The 23,385-nt window shown below is 47.6% G+C and overlaps 2 protein-coding genes across 2 annotated transcripts in view; both read right to left on the reverse strand.

Annotated features, from left to right (window-relative positions):
- The window catches only part of LOC139257437 (zinc finger protein 721-like), an 81,631-nt gene that overhangs the window by 12,931 nt on the left and 45,315 nt on the right, over nucleotides 1-23,385 (reverse strand). The window lies entirely within an intron of this gene.
- On the reverse strand, nucleotides 86-19,888 carry LOC139257439 (zinc finger protein 239-like). Its single transcript, XM_070874495.1, has 2 exons — nucleotides 19,465-19,888; nucleotides 86-4,148 (listed from the first exon to the last, which is right to left on the reverse strand). The coding sequence occupies exon 2, from the start codon at nucleotides 3,795-3,797 to the stop codon at nucleotides 2,985-2,987; it is 813 nt and encodes a 270-aa protein (XP_070730596.1). The 5' UTR covers nucleotides 3,798-4,148; nucleotides 19,465-19,888; the 3' UTR covers nucleotides 86-2,984.

Genomic DNA, 23,385 nt, shown 5'->3' on the forward strand with positions numbered 1-23,385 from the left:
AGGAGAAAAAGCTTAAAAATGGAACAGTCGATAACAGGACATAATTAGCCTCCCCATGGAGAAATCAAGGAATCGATTCACTGTATGTAGGAAACAAAGCTAATTTATTTGACAGTTGTTTGACAGAGGGAGCAGAAAAGATTTACAAGAATGATTAAGAAACATAGAAAATGAGTGTAGGAGTAGGCCATTCTGCACTTCGAGCCTGCACCACCATCCAATAAGATCATGGCTGATCATTCCCTCAGTACCTCTTTCCTGCTCTCTCTCCATACCCCTTTGATCCCTTTAGCCATAAGGGCCATATCTAACTCCCTCTTGAATATATCCAATGAACTGGCATCATCAACTCTCTGTGGTAGAGAATTCCACAGGTTAACAACTCTGAGTGAAGAAGTTTCTCCTCATCTCAGTACTAAAAGGCCTACCCCTTATCCAAAGACTGTGTTCCCTGGTTCTGGACTTTTCCATCATTGGGAACATTCTTCCCGCATCTAACCTGTCCAGTCCCGTCAGAATCTTGTAAGTTTCTGTGAGATTCCCTCTCATCCTTCTAAACTTCAGTGTATAAAGGCCTAGTTGATCCAGTCTCTCCTCATATGTCAGTCCCACCATCCCAGGAATCAGTCTGGTGAACCTTCGCTGCACTCCCTCAATAGCAAGAACGTCCTTCCTCAGGTTAGGAGACCAAAATTGAACACAATATTCCAGGTGAGGCCTCACCAAGGCCCTGTACAACTGCAGTAAGACCTCCCTGCTCCTATACTCAAATCCCCTAGCTATGAAGGCCAACATACCATTTGCTGCCTTCACCGCCTGCTGTACTTGCATGCCAACTTTCAATGACTGATGAACCATGACACCCAGGTCTCGTTGCACCTCCCCCTTTCCTAATCTGCTGCCATTCAGATAATATTCTGCCTTTGTGTTTTTGCCCCCAAGTGGATAACCTTACATTTATCCACATTATACTGCATCTGCCATGCATTTGCCCACTCACATAACCTGTCCAAGATACCCTGCAGCCTCTAAGCATCCTCCTCACAGCTCACACCGCCACCCAGTTTAGTGTCATCTGCAAACTTGGAGATAGTACATTCAATTCCTTCATCCAAATCATTGATGTATATTGTAAATAGCTGGGGTCCCAGCACTGAACCCTGCGGCACCCCACTAGTCACTGTCTACCATTCTGAAAAGGACACGTTTATTTCCACTCTTTGATTCATGTCTGCCAACCAGTTCTCTATCCACGTCAGTACATTACCCCCAATACCATGTGCCTTAATTTTGCACACCAATCTCTTGTGTGGGACCTTGTCAAAAGCCTTTTGAAAGTCCAAATACACACATCGACTGGTTCTCCCTTGTCCACTCCACTAATTTTGTCCACATCCTCAAAAACTTCCAGAAGATTTGTCAAGCATGATTTCCCTTTCATAAATCCATGCTGACTTGGAACGATCCTGTCACTGCTTTCCAAATGCGCTGCTATTTCATCTTTAATAATTGATTCCAACATTTTCCCCACTACTGATGTCAGGCTAACCGGTCTATAATTACCCGTTTTCTTTCTCCCTCCTTTTTTAAACAGTGGTGTTACATTAGCTACCCTCAAGTCCATAGGAACCGATCCAGAGTCGATAGACTGTTGGAAAATGACCACCAATGCATCCACTATTTCTATGGCCACTTCCTTAAGTACTCTGGGATGCAGACTATCAGGCCCTGGGGATTTATCGGCCTTCAATCCCATCAATTTCCCTAACACAATTTCCCGCTTTATAAGGATATCCTTCAGTTCCTCCTTCTTCCTAGATCCTCGGTTCCCTTGTATTTCCAGAAGGTTATGTGTGTCTTCCTTCGTGATAACAGAACCAAAGTATTTGTTTAACTGGTCTGCCATTTCTTTGTTCCCCATTATAAATTCACGCGAATCTGACTGCAATGTTTTCACTAATCTTTGTCTCTTCACACATCTATAGAAGCTTTTGCAGTCAGTTTTTAATGTTCCGAGCAAGCTTCCTCTCATACTCTATTTTCCCCCTCCTAACTAAACCCTTTGTCCTCCTCTGCTGTATTGCAAAATTCTCCCAGTCCTCAGGTTTGCTGCTTTTTCTGGCCAATTTATATGCCTCTTCCTTGGATTTAACACTATCCTTAATTTCCCTTGTTAGCCACGGTTGAGCCACCTTCCCCGTTTTATTTTTACTCCAGACAGGGATGTACAATTGTTGAAGTTCATCCACGTGATCTTTAAATGTTTGCCATTGCCTATCCACCGTCAACCCTTTAAGTATCACTCACCAGTCTATTCCAGCCAATTCACGTCTCATACCATCGAAGTTACCTTTCCCCAAGTTCAGGACCCGAGTCTATGAATTAACTGTGTCACTCTCCATCTTAATAAAGAATTCTACCATATTATGGTCATTATTTCCCAAGGGGCCTCGCACAACAAGATTTGCGGGATGAGGGACTTCAGTTACATGGATAGACTGAAGAACCTGGGGGTGGTCTTAGAACAGAGAAGGTTGAGAGATTTGATAAAATCATGAGGGGTCTGGACAGAGTAGAGAGAAAATATTCCCATTGGCGGAAGGGTCGAGAACCAGAGGACACAGATTCAAGGTGATCGGCAAAAGAACCAAAGGCAACACGAGAAAAAACTTTTTTTACGCAGCGAGTGTTTAGGATCTGGAATGCACGGCCTGAAAGGCTGGTGGAGGCAGATTCAATCTTGGCTTTCAAAAAGTGAATTGGATAAGTACCGGAAATAAAGCATTTGCAGGGCTACGGGGAAAGGGCAGGGAGTGGGACTAGCTGAAGTGCTCTTGCAGAGAGCCGGCACAGGCTCGACGGTCCGAAAGGCCTCCTTCTCTGCTGTAACCATTCTATGATATCCAGAAAATTAAACTCCAGCCCAGTTGCAGGGATTAATTACACCAGCGGCAACAAACCCCAACTGTCCGAGTGAACATGGTTCAGTCCGGGATGTTCAGTCCAGCAACAATAACAGCAGAGTCCAACCCCTGCAGTCCCCTGTGAATTCGCTGGTGTGTCAGCAGGTCACATGTTCGAGTGAATCCCTTCCCACATTCAGAGCAGATGAACGGTCTCTCCCCAGTGTGAATGCGTTGGTGTGTCAGCAGGGTGGATGAATCAGTGAATCCCTTCCCACACTCGGAGCAGGTGAACGGCTTCTCCCCAGTGTGAACTTGCTGGTGTGCTAGCAGCTGGGATGATCGAACGAAACCCTTTCCACATTCAGAACAGATGAACGGTCTCTCCCCAGTGTGAATGCGTTGGTGTGTCAGCAAGTTGGATAAACAAGTAAAGTCCTTCCCACACTCGGAGCAGGTGAATGGCCTCTCCCCAGTGTGAGTGCACAGGTGTGCCCGCAGGCTGGATGACTGAGTGAAGCCCTTCCCACACATGGGACAGGTAAATGGCCTCTCCCCAGTGTGAATACGTTGGTGTGCTAGCAGGTGGGATGAACGAGTGAATCTCATCTCACACACCGAGCAGGTGAACGGCCTCTCCCCAGTGTGAACTCGCTGGTGTGCTCGCAGGTGGGATGAACGAGTGAATCCCTTCCCGCACACAGGACAGATGAATGGCCTCTCCCCAGTGTGAACTCGCTGGTGTACCAACAGAGCGGATGAACGAGTGAATCCCTTCCCACACACGAGACAGGTGAACGGCCTCTCTCCGGTGTGACTGCGTCGATGAGTTTCCAGCTCAGATGGGTAATTGAATCCCTTCCCACAATCTCCACATTTCCACGGTTTCTCCATGGTGCAGGTGTCCTTGTGTCTCTCCAGGTTGGACGATCAGTTGAAGCCTCGTCCACACACACAATACATGTACGGTTTCTCCCCGCTGTGAATAGTGCGATGTTTTTTCAGGCTGTGTAACTGGTTAAAGCTCTTTCCACAGTCAGTGCACTGGAACACTCTCACTCGGGTGTGTGTCTCGGTGCTTTACCAGTCACTGATGTTGAAAATCTTTTCCCACAGACAGAACAGACAAATGTTTCTCCTTCCACATTCAAAGGCCGATGATATACAGGTGAATCGAGTGACTCTGTCAGATCTCGATATGATTGGTTGGAGTTTCCCATCTGCAAATCCTCCTTTTCTAATATCCTGTAAAAGGAGTTTACAAAAGTCAGCACTGGAAGTGCAGGATAGAAATGGAGGACAGACAATCCTAGTTTCTACAGAACATTCTTTCCTCTCTTGTTCCCCCAAAGCTGTAAATTCCCGTCCCACACACTCTCCCTCCTCCTGCTGCTGAAATCCAAAGTCATCGCACCATCTCCATCATTTCTTTCTTCCATCTGCTGTTTTCTCACTCCCTCTTCTCTGGTTGAGTTCAGTTCTACATTCCTAGTGTGCAGACTGAGAATAAATGAGGAATGATTTTCTCTCCTGGTCACTGGGACTCTAAAGCCCCGCCCACCCTCTGCTCCTGTAGCAAGATAGCCGCGCAGGCACCCTGATCCTGTCCAAGAATTTGGCTAGTTACCCCAAGCAGTCGGGTCTATCACCGCGGGTCAAACATGGGGCCTGCGGGCTCGTATTCGGGGCCTGAGGCCTACACCAGGTATTTATGAAGCTGCCCAGCCCACCCAGGGGTCCAATTCCTCCGCTGAGCCCACAAGCTCCTACCGACTCGCAGAACGTCTCTTCCGCCTCTGACCACCTCCACCACTGGCACTGCACCTGCTCAGAGCACAGCCCGGTCCCGCGTCTGGGCTCCTGTTGTCATTGATAGAGCACTTTACCCCTGCGCGGGGGATTCTGGCTACAGAAGTAAACGTTGCAACATTTGGTAGTGAAATGGGTTGATTCAGGACAGACAGCAGGGATTATTGCAGGAAATAACACAGTGCAGTGAGAAAGGAAATGCAGGGGATGTTGTGTAGATGGATGGTCAAAAGGTGTTTGATAAGGTGCCGGACAGGAGCCTTATTGATCAAATTAAGGCTCACGGTATTAAAGGGAGTGGGGCCGTGTGGAGAGGAAGTTGGGTAAAGGCCAGAAAACAGAGAGTAGTGGTTAATGGATGTTCTTCAGACTGGAGGGATGTAAACAGTGGTGTCCCCAGGGTCAGTGTTGGGACCATTGCTCTTAATATAGAGAAATGATCTGGGCTAAGGTATAAACACATAAAAATTAGAAGCAGGAGTAGGCCATTTGTCTCCTCGACCCTGCTCTGCCATTCAAGACCATACTGATTCATCAATTGATCCACCGCTACGAAAATCAATAATAAGGATAAAATCGGACGGACCACCCGGCATCAACCTCCGCCCCGGTTACGGACATAACAACGGCGCACCCAGCCCAGTCTTTCCCACCAACATCTGGGGACCTGTGCCAAAATTGGGAGAGATGTCCCAGACTAGTCAAGCAACAGCCTGACATCGTCATACTCACAGAATCATACCTTTCAGCCAATGTCCCAGACTCCTCCATCACCATCCCTGGGTATGTCCTGTCCCACCGTCAGGACAGATCCACCAGGGGTGGCAGCACAGTAGTATACAGTTGGGAGGGTGTGGCCCTGGGAGTCCTCAACATTGACTCCGGACCCCATGAAGTCTCGTGGCTCGAGGTCAAGCATGGGCAAGGAAACCTCCTGCTGATTACCACCCACCGCCCTCCCTCAGCTGATGAATCAGTGCTCCTCCATGTTGAACACCACTTGGAAGAAGCACTGAGAGTAGCAAGGTGCACAGAATGTACTCTGGGTGGGGGACTTCAATGTCCATCAAGACTGGCTCGGCAGCACCACTACTGACCGAGTCCTGAAGGACATAGCTGCCAGACTGGGCCTGCAGCAGGTGGTGAGAGAACCAACACGAGGAGGAAAACCTACTTGCGTCCATCCCTTCGGAAAGGGCCCGAGAGTGGGAGCAGCGGTAAGCCTACAAAGGGCGTGAGTCAGCCGAGCAGCGGGACTTCGGAAAGGGCCCGAGAGTGGGAGCAGCAGTAAGCCTACAAAGGGCGTGAGTCAACCGAGCAGTGGGACTTCGGAAAGGGCCAGAGAGTGGGAGCAGCAGTAAGCCTACAAAGGGCGTGAGTCAGCCGAGCAGTGGGACTTCGGAAAGGGCACAGAGTGGGAGCAGCGGTAAGCCTACAAAGGGCGTGAGTCAGCCGAGCAGCGGGACTTCGGAAAGGGCACAGAGTGGGAGCAGCGGTAAGCCTACAAAGGGCGTGAGTCAGCTGAGCAGACAGCCGAAACAGCACCAAGTGACCTGGGAGGATAAGAAGTAAAAAGATTCAAAGTGTGATGTCACAGGAAAGCAGGGAAGTGATTGGTTGGTCAGTTTTTCTCTCTTTTCTTGGCCATTGGTTTAAATTAAGAGCTGGGATTAAAAATCTAAACTTTCAAAACGTGAAAACTTAATTAAATCCATTCCAGATGGCAGGGCAGGCGATGTGTTACTGCTGCTACATGTGGGAGCTGGTTGACCCCATTGAGGTCCACGGCGACCACATCTGCAGTAAGTGTTGGCTGCTCGAGGAACTTCGGCTCCGCGTTGATGAGCTGGAGTCCGAGTTGCAGACACTGCGACACATCAGGGAGGGGGAGACTTACCTGGACCCTGTGTTCCAGGAGGCAGTCACACCCCTTAGATTAATTCATTCAAATTTGGTCCGTGGTCAGGGACAGGAGGGTGTGACTATGAGCGAGGCAGCTGTGGGGACCCAGGAGGTAGTGATGGAGGAGCCTCAGCCCTTGCAATTGTCCAACAGGTACGAGATTCTTGTTCCCTGTTTGGACGAGGGCTGGGACTGCAGGGAGGATGAGCAAACCTGACCACAGCGCCGTGGTACAGGAGGCCATTCAATGGGGGGAGTAAAAATAAATGCTGTAGTGGTAGGAAAGAGTATAGTTCGGGGGATAGATACTGTTCTCTGCAGCCGAGAGCGGGAGTCCCGAAGGTTGTGTTGTCTGCCCGGTGCCAAGGTTAAGGACATCTCCTCCGGGCTGGAGAGTGGGAGGGGGGAGATCCAGTTGTCGTGGTCCACGTAGGGACCAATGACATAGACAGAACAAAGAAAGAGGTTCTGCTGAGGGATTTTGAGCAGCTAGGGGCTAAATTAAAAAGCAGAACCACAAAGGCAATAATCTCTGGATTACTACCCGTGCCACAAGCAAATTTGCATAGGGTAAATAAGATCAGAGAGATGGACACGTGGCTCAAAGACTGGTGTGGGAGAAATGGGTTTCGGTTCATGGGGCACTGGCACCAGTACTGGGGGGGGTGGGGGGGAAAGAGGGTTCAGGCTAGCAGAAATTTGAAAAGTCAAAGAGCAAGGAGAAGGCAATAGAGCAGGGTAGCAGTGGGGGAAATGATAACCAGACTGTGACAGGAAGGGACAGAATGTATAAAATAAGAGTGTAACAGAAAGTAGGGTCAAAGCAGGGGAAAATGGTAAAAAGACAAAATTAAAAGCTCTTTATCTGAATGCACGAAACATTTGTAACAAGATAGATGAGTTGACAAGACAAATAGATACAAGTGGGTATGATCTGACAGCCATTACAGAAACGTGGTTGCAAGGTGACCAAGGCTGGGAACTGAATATTCAGGGGTATTTAACAATTCAGAAGGATAGACAGAAAGGAAAAGGTGAGGTAGTTCTGTCAATAAAGGATGAGATCAGTGCAGTAGTGAGAAATGATATTGGCTCAGAAGATCAAGATGTAGAATCAGTTTGAGTGGAGATAAGAAATAATAAGGGGAAGAAGTCACTGGTGGGCGTAGTCCATAGGCCCCCTAACAGTAGCTACACTGTTGGACGGAGTATAAATCAAGAAATAATGGAGGCTTGTAAGAAAGGTACGGCAATAATCATGAGCGACTTTAATCTTCATGTTGATTAGACAAATCAAGTTGGCCAAGGTCGACTTGAGGAAGAGTTTATAAGAGTGTATCCGGGATGGTTTCCTTGAAGAGTAAGTTGAAGAAACCAATCAGGGAGCAGGCTATCTTAGATCTGGTACCGTGTAATGAGACAAGATTAATAAATTATCTCATAGTAAAAGATCCTCTCAGAAAAAGTGAACATAACATGGTTGAATTTCAAATTCAGTTGGAGGGTGAGAAAGTCAGACCTCAAACCTGATTCTAAATAAAGGCGACTATAAGGTATGAAAGCAGAACTGGGGATGTTCGCTGATAACTGCACAGTATTCAGTTCCATTTGCAACTCCTCAGATAATGGAGCAGTCCATGCCCGCTTGCAGCAAGACCTGGACAACATTCAGACTTGGGCAAGTGACATTCGCGCCACTCAAGTGCCTGACAATGACTATATCCAACAAGTGAGAGTCTAACCACCGCCCCTTAACATTCAATGGCATTACCATCGCCGAATCCCCTACCATCAACATCCTGGGGTCACCATTGACCAGAAACTTAACTGGACCTGCCAAATAAATACTGTGGCAACACGAGCAGGTCAGAGGCTGGGTATTCTGCGGTGAGTGTGTCATCTCCTGACTCCCCAAAGCCTTTCCATCATCTACAAGGCACAAGCCAGGAGTGTGATGGGATACTCTCCACTTGCCTGGATGAGTGCAGCTCCAACAACACTCAAGAAGCTCGACACAATCCAGGACAAAGCAGCCCGCTTGATTGGCACCCCATCCACCACCTTAAACATCCACTCCCTCCACCACCGGCGTACCGTGGCTGCAGTGTGTACCATCTACAAGATGCACTGCAGCAACTCGCCAAGGCTTCTTCAGCATCACCTCCCAAACCCGCGACCTCCAACATCGAGAAGGACAAGGGCAGCAAGCGCATGGGAACACCACCACCTGCACATTCCCCACCATGTCATACACCATCCTGACTTGAAAGCATATCGCCATTCCTTCATCGTCGCGAGGTCAAATTCCTGGAACTCCCTCCCTAACAGCACTGTGGCACTACCATCACCACACGGACTGCAGCAGTTCATGAAGGTGGCTTACCACCATCTTCTCAAGGGCAATTAGGGATGGGCAATAAATGCTGGCCTTGCCAGCGACGCCCACATCCCATGAACGTATTAAAAAAAAAAAGTTGGCTTAAGTCAACTGGGAAAATAGATTAAAGTGTAAGACAGTTGAGAAGCAGTGACAGACAATAAAGGAGATATTTCATAACTCAACAAAAATATATTTCAGTGAGAAGGAAAGACTTTAAGCGAAGGGAGAATCATCCGTGGCTAACGAAGGAAGTAAAGGATGGTATCAATTTGAAAACAATGTCATACAAAGTGGCCAAGATCAGTGGGAGGCCGGAGCATTGGCAAATATTTTAAAAACAGCAAATGATGACTAAAGAAATAATAGAGAGGGAAGATAGATTATGAGAGTAAACCTGCAAGCAATATAAAAAAGATCGTATGAGCTTCTACAGGTATGTAAAAAGGATAGGGTAACTAAAGTAAACGTTGGTCCCTTGGAGAATGAGACTGGGGAATTAATAATGGAGAACAGGGAAATGGCAGAGACTTTGAACAAATAATTTGTGTCAGGCTTCACGGTAGAAGATACTACAAACATCCCAATAATAGATAATCAAGGGGCTATAGCGAGGGAGGAACTTAAAGCAATCACTATCACAAAAAAAGGGCTCAGTAAAATAATGGGACGAAAGATGGAAAAGTCCCCTGGACGTGATGGCTTGCAACCTTGGGTCTTAATGGCCCCACTTCACTGTCCCATCAAATACTCCAAGGGCCCACACAGCACGGGTTAGATACAAAGTAAAGCTCCCTCTATACTGTCCTATCAAACACTCCCAGGGGAGGTACAGTACGGGTTAGATACAAAGTAAAGCTCCCTCTATACTGTCCCATCAAACACTCCCAGGGGAGGTACAGTACAGGTTAGATACAGAGTAAAGTTTCCTCTATACTGTCCCATCAAACACTCCCAGGGGAGGTACAGCACAGGTTAGATACAGAGTAAACCTACCTCTACACTACCCCAAACACTCCCAGAGCAGGTACAGCATGGGTCAGATACAGAGTAAAGCCCTGTGTACACTATCCCACCAGGGCAGGTACAACACGGATTAGATAGCGTAAACCTCTCTCTATACTGTCCCATCAGACACTCCCAGGACAGGTACAGTACTGGTTAGATACAGAGTAAATCTCCTTCTACACTGTTCCATCAAACACTCCCAGGACAGGTACAGCCTGGATTAAATATAGAGGAAAGCTCCCTTTTCATTGTCCCATCAAACACTCCAAGGGTAGGTATAGAACATAAGAAATAGATGCAGGAGTTGGCCATTTGGCCCCTCGAGCCTGCTCCGACATTCAATAAGATCATGGTTGATCTGATCCTGGCCTCAACTCCACTTCCCCACCCGCTCCCATAACCCTGGACTCGCTTATCATTCAAAAATCTGTCTATCTCCACCTTAAATACATTCAATGACCCAGCCTCCACAGCTCTCTGAGGTAGAGAATTACAAAGATTCACGTCCCTCAGATAAGAAATTCCTCCATTTCAGTTTTAAATGAGCTACCTCTTATTCTGAAACTATGCTCCCTAGTTCTAGATTCCTCCACGAGGGGAAACATCCTCTCTGTATCAACCCTGTCAAGCCCCCTCAGAATCTTATATGTTTCAATAAGATCACCTCTAAGTCTTCTAAACTCCAAAGAGTACAGGCCCCACCTGCTTTACCTTTCTTCTTATGACAACTCCTTCATCTCAGTCATCAACCTCGGGAACCTTCTCTGAACTGCTTCCAGTGCAAGTATACCCCTCCTGAAATAAGGAGACCAAACTGTATGCAGTACTCCAGGTGTAGTCTCACCAATGCCCTGTACAGTTGCAGAAGGACTTTCTTACTTTTATACTCCATCCCCCTTGCAATAAAGGACAACATTCCATTTGTGTTCCTAATTAATTGCTGTAACTGCACACTAACTTTTTGTGTTTAATGTACAAGCACCCCCAGATCCCTCTGTACTATTGCATTTTGTAATCTCTCCCCATTTAAATAATAATTTGCTGTTTTATTTCTCCGACCAAAGTGGATAACCACACATTTTCCCACATTATACTCCATCTACCAAGATTTTGCCCACTCACTTAGCCTCTCTATATCCCTTTGTAGATTCTTTGCGTCCTCCTCACAACTTGTTAAGTTAGCACAGGTTAGATACAGAGTAAATCTCCATCTACATTATCCATCAAACACTCGCAGAGCAGGTACAACACGGGTTAGATACAAAGTAAAGCTCCCTCTACATTGTCCCATCAAATACTCTCAGGGCAGGTACAGCATGGGTTAGGTACCGATTAAAGCTCCCTCTAACTGTCCCCTCAAACACTGCTATAGCAGGTACAGCACGGGTCAGAAACAGAATAAAGCTCCGTCTACACTGTCCCATCAAACACTTGCAGGGCAGTTTCAGCATAGATTAGATAGAGTAAACCTCCCTCTACACTGTCCCATCAAACACTCCCAGGACAGGTACAGCTTGGATTAGATACAGAGTAAGCCTCCCTCTACACTGTCCTATCAGACACAACGAGGGCAGGTAGAGTATGGGTTAGATATAGAGGAAAGCTTCCCCTACACCAACCCATCAAAGCTCACAGGGCAGGTAGAGCATGGGTTAGATACAGAGCAAAGCTCCCTCTGAAGTGTCCCATCAATCACTCACAAGACAGGTACAGCACGGGTTATGTGGAGAGTAAAGCTCTCTCTACACTCTGGGGGGAGAGTTGAACAGCCAGAGGTTATGGTTCACATCGGTACCAATGGCATGGGTAGGAAGAGGGATCAGGTCCTGCAGGCAGAGTTTAGGGAGTGAGGAGAGAAATTAAAAAGCAGGACCTCAAAAGGTAGTAATCTCTGGATTACTCCCGGTGCCACGAGCTAGTGAGTACAGATGGCTGGAGAGATGGTGCAGGCGGGAGGGCTTTAGCTTCCTGAGGCATTGGGACTGCTTCTGGGGGAGGCGGGACCTGTACAAGCCGGACGGGTTGCACCTCAACATAGCAAGGACCAATATCCTTGCGGGTGGGTTTGCTAGTGCTGTTGGGGAGGGTTTAAACTAGCTTGGCAGGGGGATGGGAACTTGAAAATAGATTCAATAGGGAGAGTAGTAAAGCTGGAATTAGAAAGCAAAAATAAAGAAAGTGAATTTGAAGGAGAGAGGATACAAGCAGGAAAAAAAGGTAAAAAAAAACAAACTTAAAGGCACTGTGTCTAAATGCACGTAGCATTTGTAACAAAATAGATAAGTTGACGGCACAAATTGAGACAAATGGATATGATCTGACAGCCATTAGAGAGATGTGGTTGCAAGGTGACCAGGACTGGGAATTAAATATTCAGGGGTACTTGACAATCCGGAAGGACAGACAGAAAGGAAAAGGAGGTGGGGTAGCTCTATTGATAAAGAATGGAATCACTGCAAAAGTGAGAGATGATATTGGCTCAAATGATAAGGGTGTGGAGACAGTTTGGGTGGAGATAAGGAATAATAAGGGGAAAAAGTCACTGGTGTGCATAGTCTATAGGCCCCCGAACAGTAGAAGCTCTGTTGGCCGGAGTATAAACCAGGAAATAGTGGGGGCTTGTAAAAAGAGAACAGCAATAATCATAGGTGATATTAACTTCCATATTGATTGGACAAATCAAATTGGTCAGGGCAGCCTTGAGGAGTTGTTCATGGAGTGCATAAGGGACGGGTTCCTCGAGCAGTATGTAACAGAACCAACCAGGAGGCAGGCTATCTTAGATCTGATCCTGTGTAATGAGACAGGATTAATAAACAGTCTCCTAGTAAAGGATCACCTCGGAATGAGTGATCATAACATGATTGAATTTCAAATTCAGATGGAGGGTGAGCAAGTTGGATCTCAAACCAGCGTAGTAAGCTTAAATAAAGGAGACTATGAAGGTATGAGGGCAGAGTTGGATAAAGTGGACTGGGAAAATAGATTAAAGTGTAAGACGGTTGATGAACTGTGGTGTACATTGAAGGAGATATTTCACAACTCTCAAGAAAAATATATTCCAGTGATGAGGAAAGGGTGCAAGAGAAAAGATAGCCATCGATGGCTAACTAAAGAAATAAAGGACGGTATCTAACTAAAAACAAGGGCATACAAAGTGACCAAAACTAGTGGGAGGACAGAAGACTTGGAAGCTTTTAAAAGTCAGCAAAGAATGACTGAAAAAAATGATGAAGGGAAGATAGACTATGAAAGTAAACTAGCACAAAATATAAAAACAGATAGCAAGAGTTTCTATAGGTATATAAAAAGGAAAAGAGTGGCTAAAGAAAATGTTGGTCCCTTGGATAACGAGACCAGGGAATTAGTAATGGGGAACATGGAGATGGCAGAAACTCTGAACAAATATTTTGTATCAGTCTTTACGTTAGAGGACACTAACAATATTCCAACAGTGGATAGACAAGGGGCTATGGGGGGGGGGGGGGGGGAGGAACTTAACACAATCATAATCACTAAGGAGGTGGTACTCAGTAAGATAATGGGACTAAAGGCAGATATATCCCCTGAACCTGATGGCTTGCATCCTAGGGTCTTAAGAGAAGTAGCGGCAGGGATTGTATATGCATTGGTTGTAATTTACCAAAATTCCCTGGATTCTGGAGAGGTCCCAGCAGATTGGAAAACTGCAAATGTAACTCCCCTATTTAAAAAAGGAGGCAGACAAAAAACAGGAAACTACAGACCAGTTAGCCTAACATCTGTGGTTGGGAAAATGTTGCCAGAGTCCATTATTAAAGAAGCAGTAGCAGGACATTTGGATAAGCAAAATTCGGTCAGGAGAGTCAGCATGGATTTATGAAGGGGAAGTCATGTTTGACAAACTTACTGGAGTTCTTTGAGGATGTAACGACCAGGGTGGATAAAGTGGAACCAGTGGATATGGTGTATTTGGACTTCCAGAATGCATTTGACAAGGTGCCACATAAAAGGTTGCTGCACAAGATAAAAGTTCACAGAGTTGGGGGTAATATATTTAGCATGGATAGAGGATTGGCTAACTAATAGAGAACAGAGAGTCGGGATAAATGGTTCATTCTCTGGTTGGCAACCAGTAACTAGTAGGGTGCCGCAGAGATCAGTGTTGGGTCCCCAACTATTTACAATCTATATTAACGACTTGGAAGAAGGGACTGAATGTAACGTAGCCAAGTTTGCTGACAATACAAAGATGGGAGGAAAAGCAATGTGTGAGCAGGACACAACAAATCTGCAGAAGGACATAGACAGGCTCAGTGAGTGGGCAAAAATTTGGCAGTTGGAGTATAATGTTGGAAAGTGTGAGGTCATGCACTTTGGCAGAAAAAAAATCAAAGAGCAAGTTATTATTTAAATGGAGAAAGATTGCAAAGCGCCACAGTACAGCGGGACCTGGGGGTACTTGTGCATGAAACACAAAAGGATAGTATACAGATACAGCAAGTGATCAGGAAGGCTAATGGTATCTTGGCCTTTATTGCAAAGGGGTTGGAGTATAAAAGCAGGGAAGTCTTGCTGCAGCTATACATAGTGTTGGTGAGGCCACACCTGGAATACTGCGTGCAGTTTTGGTTTCCATATTTGCGAAAGGATATAGTTGCTTTGGAGGCAGTTCAGAGAAGGTTCACTCGGTTGATTCTGGGGATGAGAGGGTTGACTTATGAGGAAAGGTTGAGTAGGTTGGGCCTCTACTCACTGGAGTTCAGAAGAATGAGAGGCGATCTTATCGAAACATCTAAATTTATGAGGGGGCTCGACAAGGTGGATACAGAGAGGATGTTTCCACTGATGGGGGAGACTAGAACTCGAGGGCATGATCTTAGAATAAGGGGCCGCCCATTTAAAACAGAGATGAGGAGAAATTTCTTCTCTCACAGGGTTCGAAATCTATGGAATTCGCTGCCTCAGAAAGCTGTAGAAGCTGTGACATTGAATAAATTTAAGACAGAAATAGACAGTTTCTTAAACAATAAGGGGATAAGGGTTATGTCCTCTTCACAACTTGCTAGGTTAGCACAGGTTTGGCACACAGTAAATCTCCATCTACACTGTCCCATCAAACACTCCCAGGGCAGGTACAGTATGGGTTAGATTCAGAGAAAAGCTCCCACCACACTGTCCCATCAAATACTCCCAAGGCAGTTACAGTATGGGTTAGATAGAGAGAAAAGCTTCCTCTAAACTGTCCCGTCAAACTCTGCCAGATCAGGTACAACATGGGTTAGATACAGCGCAAAGCTCCCTTTACATTATCCTGTCAAAAACTCCCAGGGCAGGTACAGCACAGGGTTTGATTCAGAGTAAAACTCTCTCTATACTATCCCATCAAACAGTCCCGGGACATGTACAACATGGGTTAGATACAGAGTAAAGCTCCCTCTACACTGTCCCAGCAAACAATCCCAGGGCAGGTACAGCACGGGTTAGATACAGGGTAACTCTCCCTTACTACAACAGTGACTACAATCCAAAAGTACTTCATTGGCTGTAAAGTGCTTTGAGGGGTCCTTTGGTCGTGAAAGGCGCCAAATAAATCCAAGTCTTTCTCCCTCTTCACTGTCCCATCAGAAACTGCTAGCCCATAATGAGCAGGGCTCAGAGAGGTTGGTTGCTAGGCACTGCAGTGTTATCATAAAGCAGGGCCATTCAGCCCAGTGGGTCCTCTCCATGTCCCTTCAAAGGTGGAGAGCTGGGACAGCCTGTCTCAACACACATCCCCCTGTTCATACTGAGAATCCCGGGGGAAGGCCCAAGGCCCAGAGTGTGGAACACAACCAAGGGGGAAAGTGGAGGAGAGACGGTGCAGTGTGGGAGAGGAGGGAGGAGTCTGCTCATTCCCAGGGGCAGATCAGACAAAGTGCTTTGAGTGGTGGGTCCAGCAGTGAAGCTGAAAACAAACCAAAGGGAATAAATAAAGATCCAATCCAAGGGAACAAGCAACGGGTCATTGGGCAGACATCACAACCGGCCCAGAATTATTCAATGGGCGAGCATCGATTGCTTATTGTGGGAAGTTCCACACTTCAACCATCCATTGAGTGAAGAAGTGTATCCTAACATCTCTCCTGAATGGCCTGGCTCGGATTTTAAGTTTATGTCCCCTCGTCCTAGACACCCCAAGCAGCAGAATAAATTTCTCTCTATCTACCCTAGCAGTTGCTTTCAAATTCACACTAAATTCCCACAGACTAGGGGGCGTATGGGTTAGATACAGAGTAAAATTCCCCCTACCCTGCCGCAGGGCACACTTCGGTGTCCGTCCCGACCGCACTGCTGGCAGCTTATCAATTAAAATTCAGCAGCAGTACGATCTGCCACTGCACTGAAAACTTTCCACCCGCAGCTCCTGATCAGTTTCAGGTTAAAGCTCCCTCTAAACTGTCCCATCATGCACTCTCAGGGAAGGGACAGCACAAATTAGGTACACAGTAAATCTGTGTCAGAGGAAACTGTACCCCAGAGAGAGTCAGTGCCAGAGGAAACTGTACCCCAGTGAGAGTCAGGGCCAGAGGAAACTGCACCCCAGTGAGAGTCCGTTCCAGGGGAAACTGTACCCCAGTGAGAGGCCGTGCCAGAGGAAACTGTACCCCAGTGAGAGTTCGTGCCAGAGGAAACTGTACCCCAGTGAGAGTCAGTGCCAGAGGAAACTGTACCCCAGTGAGAGTCAGTGTCAGAGGAAACTGTACCCCAGTGAGTGTCAGTGCCAGAGGAAACTGTACCCCAGTGAGAGTCAGTGCTACAGGAAACTGTATCCCAGTGAGAGTCAGTGACACAGGAAACTGTATCCCAGTGAGAGTCAGTGCCAGAGGAAACTGTATTCCAGTGAGAATCAGTGCTACAGGAAACTGTATTCCAGAGAGAATCGGTGACACAGGAAATTGTACTCCAGTGAGAGTCAGTGCCAGAGGAAACTGTACCCCAGTGAGAGACTGTGCCAGAGGAAACTGTATCCTAGTAAGAGTCAGTGCCAGAGGAAACTGTATCCCAGTGAGAGTCAGTGCCAGAGGAAACATGCAGCAGAGCCTGGTCTCCAGTCATCTTCGATCCCTTGCCATTGGACTAAGACCTTGCTCTGCCAAGCCCGTGTGGTAGCTAATATGCAAGGGCCACCTCACATTAAAAGAATGCACGCTATTAGCAATACATAAAAATCCTCTTCCTCTGCAGTTATCAATCTATTGCAATTCCCCAGGCATGTAATTTCGTTATATTACAATTCGAAATATCTTCAGTTATCAGCAACAAATTGCATTTATATCGTGCCTTAAATGCAGTAAAATGTTCCAAGGCACTTCACAGGACTGTTAGCAAACAAAATTTGACACCCAGTCACGTAAGGAAATATTAGCACAGGTGACTGAAAGCTGGTCCAAAAGGCTAGGTATTAAGGAGCATTTTAAAGGTGGAGAGGTTTAGGGAGGAATTCCAGAGCTTTTGGCCTCAGCAGCTGAAGGTACGGCCACCAATATTGCTGAAAATTGGGGCTGCTCAAGAGGCCAGAATTGGAGGAATGCAAAGATCTGAGGATTGTCACGCTGGAGGAGGTCACAGCAATAGGGAGGGGCAAGGTCCTGGACGGATTTCAAAACAAGGATGAGAATTTTGAAAGTGAGGCACTGATGGACCAGGAGCCAATGTAGTTCAGCGAGCACAGGGGTGATGGGTGAACGGAAATTGGTACAAGTTGGGATGAGAGGGCTGAGGACAGATTGAGTAGAATAGGCCTATATTCTCTGGAGTTCAGAAGAACAGAAGGTGATATCATTGAAACATATAAAATTCTGAGAGGAATTGACAAGGGCTTGATCGTCTAGAGTTAGGGTTCCTATGTATTAGGATAAGAGATCGGTCATTTAAGACTATGTGGAGGAGCTATTTCTTCACTCAGAGTTGTGAATCTTTAAAATTCTCTATCGAATAGAGATCTTACTGAATGGCGGAGTAGATGGGAGGGGCCGTATGGCCAACACCTGCTGCTACTTCTTGTGTTCTTGAGTAAGGATACGGGCAGAAGTGTTGAAGAAACATAGAAATTTACAGCACAGAAGGAGGCCATTTCAGACCATCGTGTCCGCGCCGGCCGACAAAGAGCCGCACGGCCCTCGGTCAACAGCCCTGAAGGTTACAGATAAACCTATGAAGAATGAACAATGGTGGAAAGGTAAATAGCACCCAGCCCAACCAGCCCGCCTCATAGAACTGCGACACCCCTTGCACCGAAACATTCTACACTCCACCCCAACCAGAACCATGTGATGTCCTGGGAGAGGCAAAAAAACAGGTAAAAACCCAGGCCAATTTAGGGAAAGAAAATGTGGGAAAATTTCTCTCCCACCCATCCAGGTGATCGAAACTAGTCCAGATCACCCTGGCCATATTCGATTCCCTGCAGCACTTACCATTATATCTGTGCCAGCCAACAAGAAGTGATCTAGTCTAATCCCAATTACCAGCTCTCGGTCTGTAACCCTGCAGGTTACGGCACTTTAAGTGCCCATCCAACCATCTCTTAAAAGTGGTGAGGGTTTCTGTATCCACCACTCTTCCAGGCAGTGAGTTCCAGATCCCCAAAACCCTCTGCATAAAGAAGCCCACCCCCACTCAAATCCCCTCTAAGCCTTCCAAGAACCACCTTAAAACTATGCCCCCAAAGTTTAAGCTTAAGTTTACGGAGAGTGTGAGGTATGAGGCCGATCAGAGGCATGGATGAAGGTTTGAGCAGATGAACTGAGGAAGGGGCAGAGACCGGCGATGTTATGGAGGTGGAAGTAAGCGGACTTGGTGATTGAGAGAATATGGGTTCGGAAGTTCATCTCGGGGTCAAGTACGATGCCAATCAATAAATTGCAACTCCCCATATCTTTGTTTCAGTATATTAGAATACTATGTATCTCCAGTGATCAATGCTTCAATATTAGTAATTATCAATATAAAGTCATCATCAATATATTTTCTTATCATTCTAAATGTTCATGAATGAATAATTGATTCTGTGGGCGATAGGCCGTGCTGGTCTTTCAGATGGGTCTGTGCACCGTGATCAGTGAATTGACGATGTGCTTCCGGTTCAATCTTTCCATTGGCTTTCTCACCAGATGGGAAATATTTGAACATTGAGATCTGATGGTGTCGGTGAGAGTTCAGCCGCACCTAATGTACAGAGACCGGTCCATCTGCTGGGCTCTGCCTCAAACTGGAGTCACCTCTTAGATCAAAGCCCTTTACTCTAAAACACACACAAGATTCACTGTGACTGTGTTTAGAGACAGAAACTGATCTCACTGCACATCCCATTGCACGGCCTCATGCTGGATAATTGTACTCGGTGGTTAGTCTCCCCCGGTCTCATTTCCTGTCTTACCTTGTAACCTGTGTGTACTGTCTACAGGACCGGTGTGTATCTGAGTAAATGGCACTTTCTCTTACCTTTCTCCCCAGTCGATCTATTGAAGCGCTTTCAATCGGAAGGGGCTCACTGGTTGGTGCTCTCACAATCCTGTGCTGGTTCACCTGCTGTTGTTCCTCAGTCCACAATCCCTGTTTCCTTCCAGCTGTGGAACTTTCTCAATCACTCCGTGATTCACCGGGATCTAATTATCACAGGGCATAAAATTAGAAGATTAATGTTGTGAAGTGGAATGTAATGTAAAGTGTTTTTCCAAAGTTTCAGAAAAGTATATGTCCAGTATTTCTGTTTGATTTTATCCTTTTCCTCAGATCTCTGTCCCGCCCGTCTGGACTTAGAGAAAATCACCAGAATTCTCCCCGGGTTACACACTGTCTGATCTCACTGGGCCCCCGGGTTACACACTGTCTGATCTCACTGGGCCCCCGGGTTACACACTGTCTGATCTCACTGGGCTCCCGGGTTACACACTGTCTGATCTCACTGGGCCCCCGGGTTACACACTGTCTGATCTCACTGGGCCCCCGGGTTACACACTGTCTGATCTCACTGGGCTCCCGGGTTACACACTGTCTGATCTCACTGGGCCCCCGGGTTACACACTGTCTGATCTCACTGGGCCCCCGGGTTACACACTGTCTGATCTCACTGGGCCCCCGGGTTACACACTGTCTGATCTCACTGGGCCCCCGGGTTACACACTGTCTGATCTCACTGGGCCCCCGGGTTACACACTGTCTGATCTCACTGGGCCCCCGGGTTACACACTGTCTGATCTCACTGGGCCCCCGGGTTAAACACCGTCTGATCTCACTGGGCCCCCGGGTTACACGCTGTCTGATCTCACTGGGCCCCCGGGTTAAACACCGTCTGATCTCACTGGGCCCCCGGGTTAAACACCGTCTGATCTCACTGGGTCCCCGGGTTACACACTATCTGATCTCACTGGGTCCCCGGGTTACACTCTGTCTGATCTCACTGGGCCCCCGGGTTACACTCTGTCTGATCTCACTGGGCCCCGGTGACGAGAAGCCGAGGGGAGGGGGAGGAAAGGGGATGGGAGAGGGAGAGGAGTGGGGGACAATTACAGGAGTCCGTCAGCTTTCCCAGGAACCCCCACCACTCTCACACCCGGTCTGTCTCCTCCCTCCCCAGTCATTCTGGGGGTGTGCCTCCTGTGTCAGTCTGTGCGCCCGTGTCTCTTTTGCCCTCCTCCCCTCCCCACCCCACCCCACCCGCCTGGTACACTCTCCCTCCCCCCCGGGACACTCTCCCTCGGCCCCCCCCCGGTTCCGCTCAGCTCCGCTCACTTTCAGCCATTTTGTTTACCTTCACCAAAGGCCAGCCTGCGGGGATCCCGCACATGCGCAGTGCAGCCTCACAGCGCGCTCAGGGAGGCGTTGTCCGCCCCTGCAATTGGCTGATTGACCTGATTGACAGGCCGCCCACCAATCGCGACCCTGTTTCTGCCATTTACCCCGCCCACTCCCACAGTCGGAGGCGGCTTGCTGCGTGGCTGCGATTCGAACCCGCGCCGCCACTCACTCAGCGCCAATGACGTCACCAATTCGGTAGCATGAGCTGCGTGACATCACAACTTGGCAAGAAGGGGTGTGTGACGTCAAACCCCAGCAACGCGAGCTGTGTGACACAGTAACCTGGCAACGCAGTCTCTATGATGTCATGTCGGGGAGGGCACCCACCCCACAGGATGGGCGTACACCGAGCCTGACACCACGGGAGGGCACCGACCCCACAGGATGGTGTATACCGAGCCTGGCACCAGGGGAGGGCACCCACCCCACAGGATGGCATATACCGAGCCTGGAACCAAGGGAGGGCACCGACCCCACAGGATGGGTGTATACCGCGGTAGCCTGGCACTAGGGGAGGGCACAAACCCTACAAGATGGCCATATACCGAGCCTAGCACAAGGGGAGGGCACCGACCCCACAGGATGGGCGTATACCGAGCCTGGCACCAGGGGAGGGCACCGACCCCACAGGATGGCCGTGTATCTAGCCTGGCACCAGGGGAGGGCACAAATCCCACAGAATGGCCGAGTATTGAGCCTGGCACCAGGGGAGGGCACACACCCCACAGGATGGCCGAGTATTGAGCCTGGCAACAGTGGTGGGGGGTGGCGGACGCGGGGAGTGCACCAACACCACAGAATGGCCATGTATTGAGCCTGGCACCAGGTGCGTGGAGGGCAGCAGGAAAACCATTGGCCCATTGGTTGTCACGTGTGTGTCCAGCGGGGCGGGAGCTGCGGGTTTTACCATCAGTGACAGGCCCAGATTACCCAGGTGTATCGGCGCTGCATGACCCACGGGACAGGAACAAGAAGGAGAGAATGTTCTGAAGTTCTATCCTGTACTTACAGTGATGACTTTTGTAAACTCCTTTTACAGGGTATTAGAAGGAGAAGATTAGCACACGGGAAGCTCAAACCCAAAGATCACATCCCGATCTGCCACAGTCAGTCGATTCATCAAGGGCTGATTATCATCGGCCTTTTACATAAGAACATAAGAAATAGGAGCAGGAGTAGGCCATAAGGCCGCTGGAGCCTGCTCCGCCATTTAATACAATCATGGCTGATCTGATTATAGACTCAGGTCCACTTTCCTGCCCGCTCCCCATAACCCCTTAATCCCTCATCGGTTAAGAAACTGTCTACCGCTGTCTTAAATTTATTTAATGTCCCAGCTTCCACAGCTCTCTGAGGCAGCGAATTCCACAGATTTACACCCCTCTGAAAGAAGAAATTTATCCTCATCTCAGTTTTAAATGGGCGGCCCCTTATTCTAAGGTTATGCCCCCTAGTTCCAGTCTCCCCTATCAGTGGAAACATCCTCTCTGCATCCACCTTGTCAAGCCCCCTCATAATCTTATACGTTTCGATAAGATCACCTCTCATTCTTCTGAATTCCAATGAGTAGAGGCCCATTCTACTCAACCTTTCCTTGTAAGTCAATCCCCTCATCTCCGGAATCAACCTAGTGAACCTTCTCTGAACTGCCTCCAAAGCAAGTACATCCTTTCGTAAATATGGAAACCAAGGCAGTATTCCAGGTGTGGCCTCACCAATACCCTGTAATTGTAGGAAGACTTCCCTGCTTTTATACTCCATCCCCTTTGCAGTAAAGGCCAAGATACCATTGGCCTTCCTGATCACTTGCTGTACCTGAATACTAACCTTTTGTGTTTCATGCACAAATATCCCCAGGTCCCATTGAACTGCAGCACTTTGCAATTTTTCTCCATTTAAATAATAACTTGCTCTTTGATTTTTTTTTTGCCAAAGTGCATGACCTCACACTTTCCAACATTATGCCAAATTTTTGCCCACTCACTTAGCCTGTCTATGTCGTTTTGCAGGTATTTTGTGTCCTCCTCACACATTGCTTTTTATCCCATCTTTGCATCGTCAGCAAACTTGGCTACGTTACACTCGGTCCTTTCTTCCAAGTTGTTAATATAGATTGTAAATAGTTGGGGTCCCAGCGGCACCCCACTAGTTACTGATTGCCAACCTGAGAATGAACCATTTATCCCGACTCTCTGTTTTCTGTTAGCCAATCCTCTATCCATGCTAATCTATTACCCCCAACCCCGTGAACTTTTATCTTGCGCAGTAACCTTTTATGTGGCACCTTGTCAAATGCCTTCTGGAGGTCCAAATATACATCCACTGGTTCCCCTTTATCCACCATGTTTGTTACATCCTCAAAGAATTCCAGCAAATTTGTCAAACATGACTTCCCCTTCATAAATCCACGCTGACTCTGCCTGACCGAATTATGCTTTTCCAAATATCCTGCGACTGTTTCTTTAATAATGTACTCCAACATTTTCCCAACCACAGATGTTAGGCTAACTGGCCTAGTTTCCTGCTTTTTGTCTGCCTCCTTTTTTAAATAGGGGCGTTACATTT

This window comes from Pristiophorus japonicus, unplaced genomic scaffold (genome assembly GCF_044704955.1).
Source record: "Pristiophorus japonicus isolate sPriJap1 unplaced genomic scaffold, sPriJap1.hap1 HAP1_SCAFFOLD_842, whole genome shotgun sequence".
NCBI lineage: Eukaryota > Metazoa > Chordata > Chondrichthyes > Pristiophoridae > Pristiophorus > Pristiophorus japonicus.

Coding starts and splice junctions, on each gene's coding strand:
- LOC139257439 (XM_070874495.1), bottom strand. CDS start 3,797: ATGGAGAAACCGTGGAAATGTGGAGATTGTGGGAAGGGATTCAATTAC.